Raw genomic sequence first — 15094 nt, 5'->3', positions numbered from 1 at the left:
GGCATGCGCAAATCACACACCTCCTGGAAATTCACTGTCTAACACCTCCTGGTGGCTCTTTCACTGTCACATTAAGCAGTTAGATCAGTGGTGCCGTGGAGGGAGGCATGTTCAATGCACCACCCCGCGTGGAGCTCCTTGGCAGACAGCCTCTCCCAGTTAATCAGAGTCTGCAGTCAGTTCAGCTCCTCTACCCACCCCAAGGTCTTCTTAAGCTCTGAGTACTAGAGACCTTCATGTCAACACCAATTAATAGCCTCCCCCAAATAGGGCGGTTAATATTAATTCCTTGGTAATGCAGTTGTTTTTAGAGTGAGACCATGGGTGCCATTCAGTCAAATCCTCATTGCAGTATATGCTGTCACTTATGAAACAAATGTGTCCTATAACCTAATCTTTTCTTTGTAAAATGAAATAATGGTTTGGTTTTGGGGAACTATTCAACACTAGTTTTTTTACTAGTCGCTGCACCTAGTTTTAATAACACTGCGGAGTAGTACATTTATTGTTATAAACAAATGTAAGTGTACATCAAACTTTGGCCTGTCTGTCGATCCGACCTGTCATTTATTTCCTGTTTTCTGTCTTTTTCTAGGCCACGAATCAGTCTGCTGAGGACATAGAATGTGATTGAAATGGAAGCTCGGAGACAGAGTCCCTGATTAGTCAGAAGACTGGCCGAGTGCAGTTACCAACCCGTGAGTCACTGCGTCACTGTATCGCTGGGCTCACACACTGCAGCAGCGGGGTCCGTGTCGGTGGCGACCACTGGATGTTGTCACAGCTAAATTATCTTCAGCTTCTATTCCTCCCCTTCCAGAAAATAAATGTCAGGAGTGAGTGCACTGCCCAGGCATTTCCACTATCCTTGCAAACGTCAGTTTAGGATAACAGCAGCCAGAGTGATGGTTTTGCAATTTGCAGTGGTCAATGGTCAATATAACGATTGCACTCTGTTTCTGGGGTCAAATAAGGTTAAGGTGATGTTACTCTCTCGCCCTGAGGTGATATTTCAACATAGTTCATCTGAGACAGAGGGCGCCCATTTGTGTCAGAGCAACTGCTAGCTATAAACCTTTATTTGATGGTTCGTTGCTGTGGAGGCCATCTCAAAACATCTAAAAACATGTGCGTGTATGCTTCACGTTTTGTGCCTCTAAACTGCACACACGATTCTGTGGTGTCCTTCAATTCACATTTCTAACTCTTGACCAGTCATCAGCGATATCTCCTTGCTTTGCCGGTGGTGGACTGTGTGGTTGGGTTGGAATTTGGCCCTCACCTAACCTCCAGTGTCAGTGATTGACTTACCCTGCCGTGTGTTCCTTCTGTTTGACACTTTACGATAAAGGTCACTATGTAAGGTTTACATTCTGTAGATCATTTATTTGGTAGACCCATCCAGTACTGTGCTCCCCCTCCTCAGAAGGCTGGCTTCTTTGGGGCATAGATTCTACAAGATGTTGGAAACATTCCACTGGGAGCTGGTGACCGCTCCGGCCACTCTAGTAAACCGAGCTGGCTTTCATGAAGCTGGAACCGTTCTGAGACTAAATCTCTGGGCTCCAGACTGTGACCAAATGTCTGATTTTGCAATCTTTTCACTTAGGTTTTTGAGTTGCATTTCTAATTGGTCGCGTCGGCACTGTTTGTAACAAAACTGCACATTTTAGAGGCCGTTTCTTGTCCCCAGAAGAAACTGTATCTGCGTAATGGTCATGCTGTTTAATCAGCGCCGTTATATCACACCAGTCAGGTGAATGGATTATCTTGGCAAAGGGCAAATGCTAACTAACGGGGATGTATACAAATGTTTCCACAACATTTGAGGGATGTAATCATTTGGACAATTTCTGAACGGTGGGACCAACACTGATCATTGTTCAGTGCATTTAGAAGTACGCTGTGGTCTAGCGGTGGCACTCCCAAACCAGACACACACAGCCGCTCGCTTGACAGAGAACTGGGATTCAGTTCCCAATTCCAACTGTTCAATTTGTTTCTCTCTTATCTGTATACCTTCTGCCATTTCATAACTGTCTCAAAGTGTCAAAATACACCCTAAAATACATTTAAACATGTGTTTTTAGAAAGCGGTAGCAGTCTACATTGTTATTTTGAGTCATAGTGATTTTCTTGTGAACCGATGATGCCAACTACACAGAACTATGGTGTAATAGAACATGTTGCTATTGCAAGTAAATGGAATACTATGTTGTTCTGTCCTGTTATGTAGAACAGCCTACTCATTGTGGTCTATGAGGCATTGAATCAGCTTTGATCTGTAACTGTATGAAGCAAGCCCTATTCCCCCGGAGTACACTCTTATCTGCTAGTAGAGTGGGTGCTGTGCGTTAATTAGAGAATAATCACACGCGCAATACGTGGTCGGCAGAAGCTTCAGGGTCTTTAGTCCGTAAGAACAAAAGGTGGGGGGGGGGGGGGGGGGGGTCTGATCCTCAGTTTTTCCTGCAGTGTAATGGGGGGAGACATAGGGAACGGACACAGTTGGTGTGTTCAGGGCCCTCAAGGGCATTTTATTAACTAAACCTTGATGGGTGAGGGAGAAAAGAATAACTAAAAAGACAAATCCCTTTTATGGGGAGACTGCTTTGTCTCTGAGGCGTCTTCCTGGTGGTGGTTTGGGAGGAATGTGTTCTAGAGGTAATTATGGCGCACCCGGAACCCTCCGTCTCCTGGCGAGCTTCCTCCATCATATAGCTTTGCCTGATTCTACATTATCTTTCTCTTTACTATTGGCCTGCACCCAAAACCTCTCCCTGGGAGCCATTTAATACCTGTCTAGATGAGGTGCCGATAGGATGCAGGTGTGTGGGGGTGGGTTTGGGGTTATTTTCTGAAGATTCCCGGGAGCTACCAGCATTCTCCGTTTGGGGCATGGGTGCGACACTGATCCATGGGGTTCGGGCACGTTCATGCCACAACTGTGAATAATACCGTCTTGTACACGGAGTCCATTTTGTTTTCCGGCAACAGTCTCGATACAGTTGGCTGCTGTTCTTTTAACTCCTTTGGGAGGCTCACAGCTTCCTGCTGTCTTCTGGGAAATGCAGGCCCCTACAGCAGTTGCGCCACCCACCACAGGGCACACATGTAGTCAAGCCACATTCCATTTGATATATTTTACACTGTACCTGCACCTCGATCTGAAGCAAGGGGTGCATGTACAGTCTCAGGACAAAAGGTACAAGGATGATCCTCTAGGGTTTCTTATGGATGCATCAATGAGGAAATTACTGGACAATACCTGATATTCATGTAGCACAGTCAGCCCGTACTGTCGTTTTGTCATTTCTGTACCCTGGCATACAATCAATAGAAATGTTACTTTAGATGTTTCTAATTTCAACCAATGCAAGTTCAAAGTTATATATGTTTTTACATATTTAAATGGCATCACAAAATAAAGCACAATTAATAGACAAAATATGAAAATTTAATAAACACACATTGTCTTTCTGTAACTGTACATTATACAGTACCTAGATCTACATTTAGTAAATAATATATTGGAGAGTAAATAATAATAGAACAGATGCCTCAAACTAGACAATGTTTTGAGAAGGAAGAATTACAGGAACATTTTGGACCACTATTCAGAGAAAAGATCAGTCAGAAATAATCAGGTATGAGTTATTCGATTTGTTTTGGGCCGATACAGTCTGCTTGCCAATGCGTCAGTGAGGCTCAGGTTCTTTGGTTGAATTTATTGGGGAAAACCTTTTATACAGTTGTGCTCATGCGTTTGCACACCCTGGCAGAAATTCTGAACTTTTGGCATTGATTTTGAAAATATGACTGATCATGCAAAAAAAAAAAATTTTTTATTTAAGGATAGTGATCATATAAAGCCATTTGTCATCACATAGTTGTTTGGCTCCTCTTTAAATCATAATGAGAACAGAAATCACCCAAATGGCCCTGATAAAAGGTTCACATACCCTTGAATGTTTGGACTTGTTACAGACACACAAGGTGACACACACAGGTGGAAAAGGCAATTAAAGGTGAATTTCTCACACCTGTGGCTTTTTAAATTGCAACTATTGTCTGTGTATAAATAGTCAATGAGTGTGTTAGCTCTCATGTGTATGCACTGTGCAGGCTAGATACTGAGCCATGGGGAGCAGAAAAGAACTGTCAAAAGACCTGCGTAATAAGGTAATGGATCTTTATAAAGATGGAAAAGGATATACAAAGATATCCATAGCCTTGCAAATACCAGTCAGTACTGTTCAATCACAAATTTTGAGCCAAGGTCAGTTAGACCAAGAAAGATTTCAGCCAAAACTGCCATAAGAATGTCATCAAGCCACTCTGGGCAGATCTCAAACGTGCGGTTCATGCAAGATGACCAAAGACTTTGCATGACCTTGAGGCATTTTGCCAAGACGAATGGGCAGCTGTAACACTTGCAAGAATTCAGGACCTCATAGACAACTATTACAAAAGACTGCACGCTGTCATTGATGCTAAAGGGGGCAATGCACAGCATTAAGAACTAAGGGTATGCAGACTTTTTACAGGGTATGCAGACTTTTTTAGGAAGCATATTAAAAATGGACACCAGAGAATTTGTAGGGTTTCACTAACAGTTTCAAAATGAAGAACCTGTAAAATATCCTACACAAACCTGTAGGATTAGTTTTTAGATTGTGTGTTGTCTCTTCATTCAATACACATGTTACAATGCTAGAGCTCCAGTGAAGCTGATCCTGCAGTCAGACAGTCCAGCTGCTTCTACGCCCAGCGGACTATTCATGTGCTATTCATAAGACATTGAATGTAATTAGTTTGCTTAGTTTCGGGAGACTGCATAGGGCATTTGTTTTTATCAAATCAACCCCTTTTAATGAGTCTCTTCACATGGGTAATATGCCCAATGTTCTTTACATGTATGTATATTGTAAAGTCAAATGTCTACACTTAAAGGGATTCTTGCTTGGAATTGAAATGAGTTTGTTTATGCATTCCGATGGCCTGTGTTTGTATTTCATGTTGATTTCCCTTTTCTGGTTTCAGAATAGATCCTGTCTCTGATGATGCAGGCAGAGGATAGAAAGAGAAGAAAACTGAGTGTGAGTTCTGGAAAAGGCGCATCGGAGGAATATTATCTAAGAGTGAGTAGGAATGTATTGACTTCACTTGAGCTTAAGATCATTTTCTGAAAACATTTTACCTTTTGGCTTTAAGTAAAATATTTTCCGAAGTTCCTTCCAACAAACTGACAACTTTGATATTTCAGGAGCGACCAAAAGAGGACGCAACAAGGATGAAGAACAAAGTGACAAGCACAACAGGTGATGTCTTAAAATGTACCACAACATTCAGGTTTTATCGTAGGTGACGTTGCGCTTAGCGCCTGTCAAGCGCTGTTCAGGCTGCTAACGTGAATTCACACACTCCTTTTGACTTTGTGCTGGGACTAGACTTAATCTGACTCTGAGAACCTGACCCATGGAGCTACAAAGGAAAGTGTGGTTTGTATTTGTAACGTGGCGTGTGGTGTTTGTGTGCAGCGTCCAGTGGTAAAAAGGCGTGGTCGTGGGACCAGTACCTGGAAGAGGTGAAGGCCATGGCAGCTCCCCCAACGCTCTTCACTGAGGTCAGCATCTCATCTCTCCAACAGTAGAGACTGCTGTTGCCTGACTCCAAAAGCCTGTTCATTAGGGGGCGCAGTAGCAAGAATTAACACACAATGAAAACTGAAAACGTTCGTACCGGAATTGCAGTGATTTTATGACCATAAGCCAGCTGTGTGAAAACATGATATGTTGAATAAGAAGGATGTGCTGCAAATTGGGGCGCTTGAACTGCTGTACATGTGGCTCACTCTAGCGTTCATTACAAGTTTTGAGGGGGGGAGGGGGAGAGAGGGGGAGAGCGAGAGAGGGGGAGAGAGGGGGGGAGAGAGGGGGGGACAGAGGGGGAGAGAGAGAGGGAGAGGGGGGGAGAGAAGGGGGGGGGGGGGGAGAGGGAGGGGGAGAGGAGGATGCGCTAAAGTTGCAGTACAAAAAATATCCTGCACTGTGCCTATACTTTTCTGATGTTCTTCTGCGGCAATGGTTTCTAATGGGCCAATGAGGAGCCTGCAAAATAAGAATTGCTTTTCTAATGACCTTGCGTTTGAGGACAGTGGGACATAATCACTCAATTGACATTTCCTCTAAAAAGTATGCTGTTCTCAAAAAAAATTCAGCTTGGCTAAAAGTTATCACCACCATCACAATCCAAGTCAAAATTTGGTTCTGGTGTGCAAGCAATGATTGGTTTTTACTGTGGGACTTCAGCTGGAAGGAGAGTGTATGATCGTGTGTCGCGGCTGGCTCTTCTGTAGGAGGGAAGTTTCAGATTTGAAGGATGTAGAATGATCACTGAAAATATTCAGGCAACAGATTAGCTCATTGTATGGTCGTCCCCCCTTTATGACAAACCCTGCAGTGTGTGGTGGATCCCCTATCCTTTTCTCTCTCCCTTTACCCCCCCTTCCTGCTCCCTCTTTCTTTCCTTCTTTCTTTTCTTCTTTCTCTCCCTTTCTCACTGTCTCTCTAAGAATGATTAATGCCGGAATAAATCCTGCTCTACAAAAATGCTGTGAGGTGGATGAATTTTTCTATGAAGGGATTTGATGGGACATCTGTTCCGTTGGAGGCACAAACTCCCGTTTCCACGGCAACCTTGCTGCCAAGACACAGTTGAGCGCGGGGGTTCAACCTCCACGAACATGCGAGCATGATAATGTTGTGTTTCCTAGTAGATATATATGTGTGGATTTTCTATAGAGGATATTTAATCAGTGTTTCAGGCCTATTCTTCTGCATTTCTGTTTACTTCTCTCTTTTTTCCCACAGTCACTGTGCTGTCATTCTCACTCATGCTGTCCTTTCTCTCTCCCACTGTCTCTCATTTTGCGTTTGTCCCTTTCTCCCTCCATCCCTTTCTCCCTCCATCCATCCCAGGACCAGTCGTTTCCCTGCAGCAAATGTGGCTTCAAAGTGGGGATGAGGCTGGAAGGAATTGACCCCCTGCACCCCTCCATGTTCTGCGTCCTGTCCGTGAGCGAGGTGAGCCGCAGCACGGAGGGAACTGGCTCCCTTCCAGACGCGCATCAACCAAGAGCTTACCTACGCTGGCCAGGTCACGCACTGTAATTGGGTTCCACGCTGCACTGTTGTTGGGCGTGTGGAGATTCTTGCCGTTAAAAACGAGGCTCCTGGGAATTTAGTGTTGTCAATTCAATCCGATGTCATCCACTTCTGTTTTAGATTAACAACGCTTGGGCACCTATGTGTAATGGGAGGTGCAAATGAGAACAACCACTTTCCAAATCTACAACACAATCTGTTGGAATTTCTATTTGTGTCAAACATTGGGTCTTATTCCCCCATTATTCGCAATGGAACAGAACGGGCCTGCATTGTTAGTAGCTTACTGCAGTAAACCTGGGAAGACTGAGCAGAAGGATGTCATGCAGTGTGGTAATGATGGTATAAAGACCACATGTGCATCCATACATTCTGGATTTTGTTCTGTCAAAGGTAATTGGCTACCGATTGCGGCTCCATATCGATGGCTACTCTGAATGCTATGACTTCTGGGTAAATGCTGACTCACCTGATATCAAGCCAGCTGGATGGTGTGAGGCAACCAGACACAAGCTCCATCCACCAAAAGGTGAGCTACAGCAGATCAGGCTTGTGATCAGGCACTGTGACTTTTGTGCTGCCCTACACCCAACTCTGCCTGCTTGGATAGATCAGATCAGAGCAATCTAATCAGACAGTTTAGGAACTGTGACTTGTGATATATGTGCTAACCCCAACCCAACTCTTTTCGGGTAGGTCAGTGCAGAGCCATCTTTTAAGGTTTGGGCAGGTTTTAGGATTTATAGCTGTAATGTCTGCTGTTGGTGCTTCCACCAAATATCAACTATGTGATGAGAAGACATACGCAATCAAGACATCTAACTTATATTTTCTGTAAAATTCACTTCCAATGGACAGTTAAATCTTTAATGCCTTTTTAGTTGTAATTTTATGGCAGGACAATTTGAAGTCTGGAACTAGTTTGTGGACTTTCATAATCCAGTGTAACAGTACAATTCTGCCTCTGACATATCACTATGAAATGACCCTCTGGTTATCACCATTAAATGACCCGCTGGTTATCACCAGGAAATGACCCGCTGGTTATCACCAGGAAATGACCCGCTGGTTATCACCAGGAAATGACCCGCTGGTTATCACCAGGAAATTACCCCCTGGTTTTCACCACGTAATGACCCGCTGGTTATCACCACGAAATGACCCTCCTGTTATAACCATGAGTCGCTGGTTATAAGTATATGACATGACCCTCTGTAAACCAGCAAAACATGGATTCTTTAATGCAACATATATCAAAATGCAACCACTGACTTAACCTTGTTTCGTTACTCAACTAAGCTGGTTCAACTGTGATGACCTGTGTAATTTGAGCGGGCAATACAACTTTGTCTATAGATTCTGTGATTTGTTTGGATGATAAGTATTTGGTAATGGAGCGGCCTTGACATTCTGTAAGCATTCATTCCTGTGAGGAGAAATGTGGTTGCTAACCCAGCATTGTCACTGCTCAACTGGACATCAAATGGTGTGGGACCATGCCAGCTCATCAGTACAGCTTGGTTTGTCTTGGCTCAGTTCAGCTCAGTAGTATAAAAAGTCCTCTTAAGCAGTTAACTTTGTATTGCTGCCGTAAGACATTGTGCTTGTATAATCCTAATTAAATATAATGGACTACAGAACATGAGAATGGGCTATAAACTCTACTTCATGGATGATTTTTCTTTCATGGGGTACATCATATTTTCACACCATCAGCATTTATTGCTAATTCACAGCAGTATGATGCGCTACAAAGCACAGCCAGATCACATAATGTACATGGCACAACAATATTTGTCACTGCTTCAAATAATCCCTATTTACCTTCCTGTCTTTCTTTTCTCTCTATTTCTCTTTCTTCCTCTCTCTACCTCTCTCTCTCTCTCTCTCTCTCTCTTTCTACTCTTTATTTTCAGGCTACAGCGAAAGTCAATTTAACTGGGAAAAATACCAAGAGACTTGCAATGTTCAAGCTGCACCAAAGAATCTGTTTAAATCCCCAAACAGTGTAAGTGCTTGGTCAGGGTAAAGGAAGCTTACCATTACTTTCCTGTAAATATGGCTTGGGCCAAAAGCTGACCTTCATTCACATGGCAGATTAGAACAATGTGTCCCAGTTGTTGTTGTAAAGCTTACTAAACACTACTTTCTTTAGATTGGCAACGCCTCATTTACGTTTTAATGTGTAGTAGTACTTACACAGAATTTCCTTCATTCCTGCAAAGTACCAAAACACTTTATTTATTGTTTTTATTCCCCCTGCCTTAAAATGCCTTAGAAATACTGTTTGACTTATATAACAGGAATTGGTTGATAGATCTGGGGAAAAAATCTGTTGTATGATCCTATCTTGTGTTTAAACTCATAATGCTGCCAAGCCATTAGGTCAGCGTCTGTGCATGCAAGATCTTTCAATATTTACTTAAATCCTCCATTTCAACTACTTTCCAGTTTGACTTCAGGAAGTGTTCAAGCCTTAGTGATGTCTCTGTTTGTCCACAGACAACGAGCACCTCCAAGTTTCAAGTGGGTATGAAACTGGAGGCTGTGGACAGGAAAAACCCATGCCTGGTGTGCGTGGCGTCAGTGGCTGACACTGTGGACAATCGCTTCCTGGTTCACTTCGACAACTGGGACGACAGCTATGATTACTGGTACAGTAAGCCACCTGCCATTCAGTTCAAGTTGTTCTCCGTTTTTCTTCAGCTGATAACAAAAGGGGACAAGAATTTGTCCACTGCGAAACGGGTCTATCATCTGCAATGGTTTCCTGAGAAATGAGCTGTTTTTATTTCTGCTGTTTTTATTTCTTTTATTTTAGATCGATAAATACTGCCATCAACTGGCATTCTTGAAGTTGTTTGTGTGGCATCAGTGATTGGATTGTCTCAGAATAATCAGACTAACAAAGTTGATACCAGTCAATATGTAAGCCAGCTCTGGATTCTATCAGTGTGCCGGAATCAATGGGTAGCTTAACAAATGTTATGGGACACAGAAACCAACCACATTTGACATAAATCCAACAGAACTTGCTCCCCTTCCTCAGAGTGTCAGTGGCGGTTTACCCATTATTTGCTCATAGGAGTCACATTGATTAAATGAAGCGTAATTCATGGTCCAGTTCCTCGGATCAGAAGCTTTGTGTGGGAGAATGACAGAAGCCGTGGAATTTGACAAGATGCTGTTGATGAAAAGGAGATCTGTCAGTTGTAAAAGAACAACAACAACTGTTTGCCAAAGTGGCCTGAGAAATTTCAGCTGTTGTTTTCATCCTTTATCTATTTTTCCTCCTCCAGTGTCATACTGAGACTATCCAGTAGGAGAAGCTCCTAGCCTCCTATCCTCATTACTGCCTGCAAAGACACAGTAATCAGGTCTCCTCGTTGCGTCACATGTACGCTCACGTCAACTAATAATTTATTTTAAACACTGTTGCAAAAATACTTGTTTACATATTCACTTGCACACACACCTTATTTCTGTTCTGGATTTGGGGGGTTATGGGTGAAATTATAGGGGTCCAGTGTTTTGGAATGGAGGTAATTTTTCAGTCAGATTTTATGTTTTCATGAGCGACTGCAGGTAGGCAAGCCATTCTGTGCAGTTCATGATTGTTTCTTCTACAGAATAACATTGCTGCTGTATAATTTCAAAGCCCGCAGAAATTCAGTGGAATTCTTACAAATACTATACTACTAATCTAGCCAACTTGAATGTTAAGTGACGTTGCAATAATCTCACTATCTCAAACTGGGTATTGTAAATCTAAATTGCATTAAAAGGTCATTTTAATCCCTTACCCCAACAGGTTAAAAAGGTAATGAATTGTGTGTGTGTGTGTGTGTGTGTGTGTGTGTGTGGGAAGATAAAGTCTGTGTGTTTTTTTTATTTTTTTAGGTGTGATGCCAGCAGTCCTCACATCCACCCAGTAGGCTGGTGCCAAGAACATGGACGACCTCTCACTGCACCTCAGGGTGAGTAGCTAGCCCTTCAGTTACTGAACCATACTGAATACATCTCTAGCCCTACAGTTACTGTATCATACTGAATACATCTCTAGCCCTACAGTTACTGTATCATACTGAATACATCTCTAGCCCTACAGTTACTGTATCATACTGAATACATCTCTTGCCCTACAGATACTGTATCATACTGAATACATCTGTAGTCCTACAGATACTGTATCATACTGAATACATCTCTAGCCCTACAGTTACTGTATCATACTGAATACATCTGTAGTCCTACAGTTACTGTATCATACTGAATACATCTCTAGCCCTACAGTTACTGTATCATACTGAATACATCTCTTGCCCTACAGTTACTGTATCATACTGAATACATCTCTAGTCCTACAGTTACTGTATCATACTGAATACATCTCTAGCCCTACAGATACTGTATCATACTGAATACATCTCTAGCCCTAAAGATACCGTATAATACTGAATACATCTCTAGTCCTACAGTTACTGTATCATACTGAATATATCTCTAGCCCTACAGATACTGTATCATACTGAATACATCTCTTGCCCTACAGTTACTGTATTATACTGAATACATCTCTAGCCCTAAAGTTACTGTATCATACTGAATACATCTCTAGTCCTACAGTTACTGTATCATGTTGAATACATCTCTAGTCCTACAGTTACTGTATCATACTGAATACATCTCTAGCCCTACAGATACTGTATCATACTGAATACATCTCTAGCCCTAAAGATACCGTATAATACTGAATACATCTCTAGTCCTACAGTTACTGTATCATACTGAATATATCTCTAGCCCTACAGATACTGTATCATACTGAATACATCGCTTGCCCTACAGTTACTGTATTATACTGAATACATCTCTAGCCCTAAAGTTACTGTATCATACTGAATACATCTCTAGTCCTACAGTTACTGTATCATGTTGAATACATCTCTAGTCCTACTGTTACTGTATCATACTGAATACATCTCTTGCCCTACAGTTACTGTATCATACTGAATACATCTCTAGTCCTACTGTTACTGTATCATACTGAATAATGTCCGCAATGGATAAATGTAAAACAAATGTATGTGTACACTTGCCATCAGAATAATTTAGATGATTTTTCCCCCCTGTCTCAAATTATCTTTTTGGCATACAGCCCTTTCTCTATATGGGTTGTGGATGTGCAGCAGAGTAAGCCTTTTATCTGGAGTAGTGTCTGCTAAAATGGTCATTCCCCTCAGTCCCTGTAGCCATTGGTAGAAAGATATGAACAGTTATTTTTAATCTGAATTCATCTGAAATGTCAGTGCTGAAATAATGACTTATTTATGACTTATTACATTTGCTGGTTAAAATGTCCCCTTTCAGTGTCACAACCTTGTTTAAAGACACTGAATGTTCTTGTGTTTTATGGAGGGACACTTTGAAGAGGACATTTATATGTATGACAGTTACATCATCCTACATGCAAGGTGTTAGTGCACTGGTTGTCTAGGCAGTGAAGCCCAAGGGTTTGTCTTAAACCTGTATGTTAGATCTGGTACGCCGCGGCTTGGGTTTGTCTTACATCTGTGTGTAATATCTGGTATATGTAAGCAGTTATGCTCGAAGGGGTGTGGTGTTAGGGCCAATATACCATGGCTAAGAGCGGTCCATAGGCAACCGTGTATTACAGTACATTGTATGTTGGCCACCAATCACAAACCCCCGAGAAGCCTTATTGCTCTTCTAAACCTGTTACCAATGCAATTAGAGCAGTAAATATTGATGTGATGTCATACCCGGATATCAGCCAATCAACAAATCAGTTTGGTATTTTGCCCATATGCCACACTCCTTCAGGCCTTATAGCTTAAATACACTACAATACTATACTGCTCATACTTATCCACACCTAAACTAACAACCAAATCATTGGCCATTTACTATTTTTTTTTTATTGACATGCCTTGCAATGCAAAAAGAGGGTTCTGGTAACAAGCCATGGTAACAAGCTGTACTAAATTGGGCTATAATATCTTATATTTTAAAGCATGTCATTGGAATGAATGATCCAGTGAAAGCTTCAACAGACCAGCGCAAACATTTCCAAAAATAATAATAATATTTACTTACATGAAATATTGATTCTCTAATCTGTTGTCTGTGCTTATGGTGAGTTGGAGCTCCTGTTGGTGGAATTTAGTCAGACTAGGATTTCACTCACGCCTGCTTAAATTTAGGATTTGTGTCCTGTTTCCAACATAAACATAAGCTATTGCTGCAAATCGTGACATACTCATAAACATACAGTAACCCCCTATTGTGTTGCCGCATTGAGTCGGAGTAGAGCCCCATTTGCCACTCATAATTATGCTGTGTGACTCAAGTTGCGGCGCTTTAGCTCTGTGCAGGTCGTGTCGATGGAGGAGAAATTACACACCCGGAGCTGTAATGTAAACGACTTCAGCAGTTAACAAACTCCCCGTTGGTAAGGAATCCAGGTCAGAAGCACTGGAGAGAATATCGAATCCCTCAAGGCTCTCGCTCTTTCTTGCTTCCACTTTCTATATCCATTTTCTTCTTGCTCATTCCCTCGCTCGCTCTTCCATTTCTCCAATCTGCTGAGCTGCTAACATTCGGATAACGTGCTCTCTGAGAGTTGTTTGTCGAAAAACTGCAGCTGTCAAAGTTTTTTCCCACTTTGAAGCAAGCAAGCATAGTTTGAGCTATTAAATTATCCCTGGAGCAGTAGTTCTACATCAGATCAATTGCAGGCCATAAAGGTAAAAAGAGGTGTGGATAATGTTTTATAGTTTCTGTTATCACAGCTGTTGGGTAAAACATTATTGTAACTCCTTGATCCATGTCCTATGCAAAGAGCATGTAATGGACCATTGATAATAAGGTTACACACTCCCCCCCTCGCTTCCTGCTCCCCAAACTCCGATCAGACCACATTTCCTTGCCTCCGCTAAAGCAGTTACAGTGGTGCCCATGTGGTGTTAGGAGATACCATGGCATAGACCCTCTAGACATTCAGACACTCTAGAATTCAGGAGCCTGCTTGGCCAGCTTTATTTCGCACTAACATGATGGTATCTTGTCTCTTAGGGCGGATGTATTCCGCCAAATAATTTTTTCGCCTGTGAACTTCATTTGAAACGAAGCCTGACTAGTTTAAATGATTGCATTGACTAGAGATACAAAGTGAACATGTCTGTGGCTCGCTGCCTTTGTTGTCCATGTATTGCATGGATTCAAATTCCACCTACTGCTCTTTCTGCCTAAAACTCCTTTACCTTTAACCACTTTGCTGTACAATAAATCAGAAAATAAGGTCTGTCTTGACCACATAACTGATATTTGTGAACCATCTGGACTCCTCATTGCTTTCATGTCCTCTTCCTCATGTGGTATTCTTAGCCTTTCCGTATTGTCATGGTAGGGACAGATGTAGGTGCCTTTTTTATATAATACTTTTCCATGAGAATAAGTGAAAGGCCTCATTACTTTGAAATTGAAACATCTGTAGGCACTAACAACAGATATTACCACCAGTCTTCGAAGCTGCTTCTTTGCACAAACCATGTTTTTTCTTACATTTAATGTGCTTCATTCCATGTTGCCAGCATGCGGACTTCAGACCCATTCAGTTTGTTCATATCAGTTCAGAGGTCGTTAGCACGGTTGAGTGGTCAGAATATCCAGTTATCACAACCAGCAAAGAAAGGCATTTGTTATTTGTTTGTCGTCAGGTAGCCTAAATTAGAAGACGCTATTTTCCCGGATTAAAATATGTGCATGTTACATTACTTTATAAGCAGTCACTGCAATCCATTGATGAGCAGATGCTCCTATTGAAACTGGTCCTGTTGCCTTAAACATTCAGAGTTAGTCAGCCCAATGGTAGATTGGTTTCTGAATCTGTGGTCGTGTTGCAAGCA

The 15094-nt window shown here is 42.0% G+C and overlaps 1 protein-coding gene across 1 annotated transcript in view; it reads left to right on the top strand.

The window, feature by feature from the left end:
* The window catches only part of LOC105025724 (lethal(3)malignant brain tumor-like protein 4), an 84215-nt gene that overhangs the window by 9923 nt on the left and 59198 nt on the right, over positions 1-15094 (top strand). The window contains exons 2-10 of the mRNA XM_010896632.3: positions 596-698; positions 5044-5141; positions 5267-5321; positions 5541-5626; positions 6981-7085; positions 7560-7695; positions 9083-9174; positions 9669-9820; positions 11067-11143. Of these exons, the coding sequence (XP_010894934.2) occupies positions 5061-5141; positions 5267-5321; positions 5541-5626; positions 6981-7085; positions 7560-7695; positions 9083-9174; positions 9669-9820; positions 11067-11143 (784 nt within the window). The 5' untranslated portion in view covers positions 596-698; positions 5044-5060. The remainder of the gene's footprint in view (positions 1-595; positions 699-5043; positions 5142-5266; positions 5322-5540; positions 5627-6980; positions 7086-7559; positions 7696-9082; positions 9175-9668; positions 9821-11066; positions 11144-15094) is intronic.

The sequence above is a fragment of the Esox lucius genome, chromosome 21, assembly GCF_011004845.1.
Source record: "Esox lucius isolate fEsoLuc1 chromosome 21, fEsoLuc1.pri, whole genome shotgun sequence".
NCBI classification, from domain to species: domain Eukaryota; kingdom Metazoa; phylum Chordata; class Actinopteri; order Esociformes; family Esocidae; genus Esox; species Esox lucius.
Note: the sequence above shows the minus strand (reverse complement) of the source record. Positions and strands in the feature narration are given on the sequence as shown.